Source organism: Branchiostoma lanceolatum, chromosome 15, assembly GCF_035083965.1.
Source record: "Branchiostoma lanceolatum isolate klBraLanc5 chromosome 15, klBraLanc5.hap2, whole genome shotgun sequence".
Classification (NCBI taxonomy): domain Eukaryota; kingdom Metazoa; phylum Chordata; class Leptocardii; order Amphioxiformes; family Branchiostomatidae; genus Branchiostoma; species Branchiostoma lanceolatum.
Window position 1 is genome coordinate 12,815,076 of NC_089736.1, and position 8,520 is coordinate 12,823,595.

General features: G+C 42.9%; 2 protein-coding genes across 2 annotated transcripts; one reads left to right on the plus strand and one right to left on the minus strand.

Annotated features, from left to right (window-relative positions):
- Positions 1-760: 760 nt before the first annotated feature.
- Positions 761-2,532, plus strand: LOC136449355 (G-protein coupled receptor 6-like). Its single transcript, XM_066449369.1, has one exon. It carries the CDS (start codon positions 761-763, stop codon positions 1,886-1,888), a length of 1,128 nt encoding a protein of 375 aa, XP_066305466.1. The 3' UTR covers positions 1,889-2,532.
- A 3,288-nt stretch (positions 2,533-5,820) lies between these two features.
- Positions 5,821-8,211, minus strand: LOC136449356 (cytochrome P450 2U1-like). Its single transcript, XM_066449370.1, has 4 exons — positions 8,112-8,211; positions 7,225-7,508; positions 6,099-6,284; positions 5,821-5,880 (listed from the first exon to the last, which is right to left on the minus strand). The coding sequence occupies exons 1-4, from the start codon at positions 8,209-8,211 to the stop codon at positions 5,821-5,823; spliced, it is 630 nt and encodes a 209-aa protein (XP_066305467.1).
- Positions 8,212-8,520: the final 309 nt, after the last annotated feature.

Sequence of the window (8,520 nt, forward strand, 5' to 3'; positions counted from 1 at the left end):
CTCAAGGTTTTGTCCTCCCTCGACACGCTCCATTATATGCCCTATCCGACGGACGTCTCTAACCAAAGCTAGGTAATCATTTTTACCTGAGTGAAGTTAGAAAATTATTTTACAAAACTGTTTCCAAACGGCGCCGGCACAACATCAATGTTCAAATCCGCTGGCATATCTGGGGATTCAAACCCAGGACCTCTGCGTTCTGGGCCAAATATCCAGCCATTACGCCAGATGTACAGCGACGGTTGTAAAAAAATTCATTGTAATTCACACTCTTTAGTTATGGAAAAGCAAAGCATTTGCCATACAAGAACGTGCTAAGGGTAAAATGTATCAAAGACTAAAATGTCACCTCGCAATAACAAAATTTTTGTTTCACAAAGGTCCTTCGAAAACTTTGTGTACTTTGTGGTATTTGTATCTATAACGTTTTCTACAAGTCAACAGTCAATCTGATCATTAGGTTGTCTTGGATGCACGCTCATTTTAGAAGATGCTCAACGTATTCATGAAGACGGGCGTGGTGATATAATTGCTGCTTGTCTCTCGACCTTCTCAAATTCACTGTACTTCAGAAAGGAACCTTAGATCTGTTTGTAAGGTGGGACAATATAGGACTAATTGCACAATACTAGAACCGATTTAGCTAAGCGTGGTTCGACAGTAAAATAACGTTCTCACGGCGCTAGTGGTGTTTTACTCATAACGTCAAAGAGATCAGAGCCCACGGACATACTTTTTCCTGTCCTAAAACGACTCAACAATGAACTACAGAAGCAACTACATTGGGGCGACACTGGTGGTCCTCGTCGTCACAATTCGCTACACTGGGATCAGTTCGGCCTCGGGAACGAACCTAAATGCTACCCTACAAACCGGGGAAGTAACCGACATCCTCCACAACTCGACACTGCGAAACGGCTCTACGGAGAACTGTGCCATCTTCCCGGCTACAAACAACTCGAAGGTAGCAGAAAACATCACACTAAACATCCCATTGTGGCTTCAGAATGACTCAGAACCTTCTGCTCTCGACATAGAGGGCCGTTCGACTGCACCTGTGTACACCGCGATATGTTTGTGTACGTGGTCGGTGGTGGCGAACAGTCTCCCGTTAGCCACCATCGTAAAGCACGAGCAGCTTCACACGCCCGTGTACATCCTCATGGCCAACCTGGCAGCAGGAGACGTACTAACCGGCTTAACACTCGGAAGTTGGAGTGTTTATAGCCTAATCCACATCTATACGCAGTCTGCCCCGTCCGATGCTATGTCACGCCTCTTCTTCACTTTTGGCTTACTCTCCGGTTTGTCCTCCACATACGGTCTGCTGGCGCTTACTGCTGAGCGTTATTGGTTCATCGTCCACGGAATGACCTACGTCAACAACGTCACCAACGATAAGTGCAAGGTCGTGGTCGTGATGGTCTGGGTGTGGTCTGCTCTGCTGGCGATGCTGCCCAACTTCGGCTGGCACTGTGCAGGACGTCCTGCCGAGGAAGGTTGCAACCAGGTAGGAAAGGGATTGCCACAAAGCTACATCGTTCTTGTCCAGGTAGTCATCTTCATCGCCATGGCAGCAATCGTCCTGCTGAACATGGGGGTTTTCTTGTGCCTCTGGAAGCACGTCAACGCCATCGCTGACCAAGAAGCTGCGGTAGGCGCCGAGTCTAGTACAAGCAGAAAATCCGCCGTCACCATTGTCATCATCACCGTCGTGTTCCTGGTGGGATGGTTGCCGATACTCATCAAAATGGCATTTCCAACCAACGTCAGCAACGTCCCTCTTATCTTCGTCATCTTAAACTCGGCCATCAATCCTGTTATCTACGGGTTTCGTCTGTCGGAGGTGCGTCGCAGCGTTGTGCTGCTCTTCGCGAACTGTAGCTGAAACGCCAACTAGACTTTGACTCTACGTTAGACCAAATACCCTCCCACAACTCAGTGTTGTATTGGATGTGAACTAGACTTGGCTGTAAAACGAATCAATGATACTATTGCATTGTAAGCGTACAACAAGGAAGAGAAATGCTATCTGCCCTTGTTATGACTGAATAACAAAGATAATCAACTATTGCAGTTTATCCAGGGCGATTCGGGTTGTTATATCTGTTGTGTTGGTGGCTGCTGTTGTCATATACATAATGATGATGTTGTCATTTACATAATGGATGTGACAAAGAATGTAATGATGTAATTATTTCATTTCAACGGATCCTTCAGACTCAATCGTGAACAGATTTCGTGACTTGCCAGAAAAAAAGATTAAGACTAAAAATTATTACAAATTAGTTTTAGATGTTGTAGCTAAAAGCGGGTTGAGATTGCCAAGCCTCCTTAGGCTTGCATCGCTTGCTAGCTATAGGGTGAACACGTGTATTTGGCAGGTCAGTTTAGCCACCATAGGGTTTCATTAAGGCGGGAAGAATGTTATCTTTCCCACGGACGGACTGTCCATGCCAATTATTCCCCTTTTTTCCGAACTGTATGATCCATTCCCCCATAGAGAGGGCTGGTGGAAATACAGACCGCCTCGTCTTCGCATACTAGTAGTAGGAAACCTCCGTTCCAGCACCAAGGACATCACCGGCGGAAGAACAGACACTTTTATTCACCCGCAGCTGAACACTCTCCCGAGAAACAGAGCTGCGCGAGGAAGTCCTGCCAAGCTCGCATGGGCCGGGACGCGCCGGGGGGGGGGGGGGGGGGGGTGTGATGGGGGGGGGGGGGCAGGTAAATTCGGGAAGAAAAATGGGAGAAGCAAAGGTGATTTTATATGTATGATGACGCACATTTTGACTTGCTGGTAGCCTGACAGAATGTATGAAATAATGCACACATTTACAAGGTGAAGTATAATGTAACTGTAAATGGAAAAGACGGTTTTTGTATTGGTATTGGTATTGATATTTCATATATGTGATAACGCACGTTGTGACTGGCTCTACCTGACAGAATATATGACGACATGCACAAAATTAGAAGGTCATGTGGAACGTAACTCCATATGGAAACGAAGGTATTGGTAGCTCATTGAAAACCAGATTCCTTGAACACAAAGGCCCCAGTTCGCATTCGTCTGAAGTCTCTCAACACATCCACATTGAACCTCCGGGCCATACCGTTTTACTAGACAAAGTCAGAATACTGGACATTGAGCAGGACTACTTTATGAGAGGTATAAAGGAGGCCATATACATCAGGGCACTCCAGCCATCACTCAACAGAGACAGTGGGCGTTATAAACTTCCTGGCATGTTTGACCAATTACTGACGTCACGTATCCGCAATGACACGTGTCAATAAAGTCACGTGTCCGTAACTCTCGCGAGTTTACGTTGGGAAGTGATTGGTCATTATTGGTCCTGAAGAAGGTGACAGTGGTCGTGGAAAATTCAATCCGTGAATACCTTAGTGTTGGAAGAAATTTTAGCATTGTATTATGATTACTACCAACACAGATGAGCTTTCATTATAAGGCATTGGTAGTTTGTATAAATGTTGTAAAAACAACGTTCTGTAATTGTCAGTAAGCTAGCACCAGCACCAGCTAGCGACAGTCACCAATATCTGTTTCTTGATTTTATATTAAAGGAGGAAACGATTCCTTAATTTATCTCCGCTTGATCCGTCTCGTGCTCATCATTATCTATTTTATGTATGTGGACCTAGAAAGAAAGAAGACGGCAGTAAAATGCTGTGAGTCGTCTTTCCACTGTGTTCAACAGCACAATTGGGTAATTCCCCCTTTATAAAACGCTCAGAGTACTCGCAATGAAGTACTGTAAATCACTTTGATATATCGGTAGGAAAATATAGCGTTTGGGGGAAAATGTAGTAGGTCACGGCACTTCATTTTAACGGTGGGAACAAACATTACTGTCTCAAATATTAGTGATCAAATATTTCCGATTATAAAAATTTAGTGGTTGACCAGTGACCGTTAAATTAGCTAAAATTACGTTGCAGTTAACAAATAAAAAATTACTGTATGTGGTTGGCTGTATCTCGGTTGGTCTTTTGAAATTAACTGCAAAGAAAGGTATTTCATGGCTAAGCCTTTGGTAAGCCGGTACAATAGAAGACTAATTGCAGAAGTGACTAAGGAAAACGAGATCCCTACTATTTTTCCTGGGCAACCTACGATGGCGGACTAAAGCATAGCCTGTCTTAACTTAGTATTCCATTGAACCATCTGAAAATTGTCTTCACTTCATTAACATATCCTTTCAAAGTTTCAGTATAAAACCTATTTCTACCAGATCTTTCTTAAGTCACTTTCGAAAGATAGCGGATGCTGTCTGAAACGTCTGACGGTTTCAAAATTCTATCCAGTTGCTTGTCAATGAGTAAATATTTTTGCCGTATCTTGCTACCTGGATGTCTAACCTTCCTCAACGTATAAACAACCTAATTTTCAAAAAGTTAAATTTTGATCTTTTTAAACTAGATTTGACATAAGGTCAGTAATAATAATAATAACGATGGAGATACTAAGGATGACGAGTAATAACAAAGCTGATTAAAGATTGGAAGCCTGGTATATCTCAAGTAAGTATGGCATTTTTCACACACTTAAGCACTTTATTTTTCACTGTACTATATTGTTGATATATGAATTTGGTCCTCTTATCAATTGAGATAAATTCAGGTATAGAAAAAGACAGACATGTTTATCACACAGTTATACCCAACTCCTGTATCTACCTATTTTCAAAGTTACATATGTAACGGATTCCGAAATAAGACCAAAGCAACTGCATAAGGCTATATATTGTATACTTGCATTGACAAAAACAAAACGTTATTAGTGCCATAGCTTGTAGAATTAATTTCTGTACTAAAATTGTTGTTAAGAGGATGTTTCCATAATTCGTTATGCCTTGTTGTTTTTCATTAATTAATTAATTCATAAGTAACTCCTAGCCCTGACAATCAAGCATAAACTAACGCGGTATCGCACAGAGCTGGAACGAATGTGGAGCAACTGTCAGACCAACGACGCCGTCAGTGTTTGGAGGAGGAGCGCCCTCTGGCGTCCTGAAGTTGAAGGACTGCAGCAAGGTCGAGAAGAACAGGAAAATTTCCATCCTGGCCAGCTGCTCACCTAGGCACACGCGTCGGCCTGGAAATACAAAATGTGGATTAGTTAGACCAGCCACCCGTCCAATAAAATTTAGGTGATCACAAATAAATAAGGAGATAGATAGACCGTGCAACCATTACTGTGGTCACATACGTTCAATGACAACATTGATGGGAGCTTGCCCTACATCACTGGACCTGTTTGATGCAATTCAAAGAAGAGCCATAAGACTTATAAATCTCCCACAAGATGAGTTGGACAGAAACCAGATTCAGTCCCTGGGACAACGCAGAAACGTAGGGGCCCTCACTCTCCTGCATCGCATGTATAACCACAACGCTCCCTCGCCACTCATCAGCCTACTCCCGGGACCGTACGTACATCGACGTGAAACCCGCTTGTCAAGATCACAACACTGCAACGCTCTGGAACCCGTCAAGTCGTCTACAACGTCACACAGAAGAACCTTCCTCCCAGCCACCGTTTAACTCTGGAACTCTCTGCGACAGGACATTGTGACTCTTAAGGACAAATGCAAATGTAAGACTTGTATTAATCGCCACCTTAGTGTCCCTTGCCAGCGCCCTACTATATAGTTACGGGTCAGCTGCTAAGCTAAGGCATGGTGTGAAGCATAGAAAAAAAACATCTTAGTATGATATTTACCTCCTCCAAAATGCATGAAGGACTCGGGCTTGTTGATGACCTTCCCTTCCGCGTCCAGAAACATTTCGGGGTCACCCGTCCGCATCAGGCCAGTAGGCGGGGTCCATGGGGAGGGAGTGCATGTTCAGCACCTAGGTCAATCCGAGGTCACAAACAAAATTTCTGAAACAGAACTACATTAGTATGCATAACCTAAAAACAGATTAAAACAGATTATCTCGTCCACTTGAATAGAGGTCACAAGATCACAAAATCAACACGAAGTCATATGATTACCTGTAAATTAAGAGATCATTTCTCCAACGGTACAAAAAGGTTGCGTAATCTAATAATATGTAACTCGTCATACCTTAGTCCCTTCAGGAATATCATATCCCTGCACTGTGGCTTTCTGCGTGGTGGCGTGACCTACAATAGGAAGAAGCGGACAAATCCTCATGACCTCCAGCAGGCAGACATTCACGTAGGGCAGCTGGGAACGGTGGGACAGGGTGGGCAGACTCTCACCAACAACGACATCAACCTCACGCTGTACCTATTAGGATTAAATTGCACCTATATAACAATTAAATACAATTTTAGGCTCCTTAAAGACCATTCTTGTACTATAAAATCATCCAATAAATTCGGCTAACGTAAACTACCAGAGACAGTCTGCTACTGACTGTCGTGGTGTTCACATCGGTGAAGGCCTGGCTAAGACAGTCACCACCAATACATGTTACTCAAAAAAAAAATTGAAATGTAGAGACAACAGATAAAGAATTCATGTATTATTATACATGAAGAAGTTAGCTTTTTGTAACCCAGAATATAAATGACAACACTGGCCAAAATATCATGCTGTTTGGTAGTATAAGTAAAGACATTAGCGAACAGTTCATGACTTGTTCAGTTCTACCTTACATTCGTTCTACAGAGCTCCAGTCTATATAACTGGCTTTTAGAATACCATGTAGGCACACAGCTACAAGTCATATTTGTGGACACACATCTATCACACATTTGAATTCAACTGCGAGGAGGGTATTTCCAAGTTGCAAATATACAGTTAGACATTTTGAAACAACTTTGACAGGCCGATTTGAAAGTTTATTTTTGAACACAAGGTTTATTATCTAAAAACTGAAAGTTGTTTTGAATATGTAGTTTTGTTACAATCATTCTGTGTCATTCTGTATTGTTTCATAATGTTACTTTGAAAACCAGTAGAAAAAATATTTGAATCTTGTTCGCCAGTATTATGCTAATCTTCTCCTGCCATTGTTTCAAGCCAGAGACAGTCTGGGAATTTTATGTGTTTATGTAGTTTTGGGGGCCAATCCTCCTTTCAAACTACAGCAAGGCCACAGTGGGATGCACTTCCTAAACTAGTTTATAGTTCTGAACCCTGGGTCCATATTCTCGATTTTTAAAAATCCCTCCAAAGGCAAGCACTAGAAAAGTTTTGAACAAGGCAAATTGTTCACAGGTACCTTGTCTTGGATGTCGAGGTTCAAAGTCATGTAGAGTAGACTCCACAGCAGTGTGTTGGTGGTTGTGTCCGTTCCGGCGATGAAAAGATCCAGGGTCATGTACAGGATGTTCTCTTCTGTCAGACCGTCCACCTTTTCCTGCTGTTCAACCTCCAGCAGGCAGAAGTCGAAGAAGTCTCGCGGGCTCTCGCGATCGAGATGCTCCAGATGGCGAGATATCTCCTCTCTTACGACATCTCGAACCTTGAAGGATGATTTCAACGCATTGAAGCCGGCTCTATTCACTGAAAAACAAGATTGGCAATGATAAAAAAACATTGCCATGGCGACGTTGGTTGTAATGTTTTCTGTACCCTGCTTAGGGAGCTGATAGGTGGTGCTGTTCATACTGGATTTCTAACGACAAGGGCTAATGACCTGTTCTGTTCACACACACACACACTCACACACACACACACACACACACACACACACACACACACACACACACACACACACACACACACACACACACACACACACAGATAACGACAGCACAACTACAGTCTACCATACACAACCCACCGCCAGAACAAATGTTAATTTCATCACAGCCTGACAACTAAAAACAACACTCCTGGTACAATTATGTTTCCTGCCCTATAAAATTAACGGGTAGACCTCACGAACGCGTATGGGCAGAGCTGTCCTGATGGATGTTAGCTTAGAAATTTCTATGGAATGCCAGGAATTTTACTCATACCGGAATGTCAGGAATTCCAGTCCCAAAAGAAATGCTAGGAGTTCCTGGAGTCCTAATGAAATGTCAGAATGTCCCTGGGAATCTTAATCCACCGAAATGTTACCGACAGGAACAAATCGTAGCAAGGGGAAAACGTTGATAATACATGTATTCGCAGTTCCGAGTTCAAATGCTACCGTGACATTAGACTCCGAGAGCTCGCGAAACGTTTCATCCTCGCAGTCGTAGCGCTTCCCGAACGCCATGGAGCAGATGATGTTTGCAACCGCCACGGTGACAAGAATGGTATTGGTATTAAAAAAAATCGAAAAACTGAGAAATACTCTCAATTTATAGGAGATAATAGTGAGCTGATATTGAAGTAGGTAAAGTTGGACGGAATGAGTTGTTTGGCTGCGCCGGGTGGTTGCGCGGCCAGGTTTGTCCGTACTTTTTTTACATAGTGGATCACTACTTGGTTTACCATAGAGATAGTTGACAGTATAAAGCAACTTGTATAGTAACACAATAAACAATCAAGACATTGCAATAAAGACCTTTTTTGGTTATCTTGA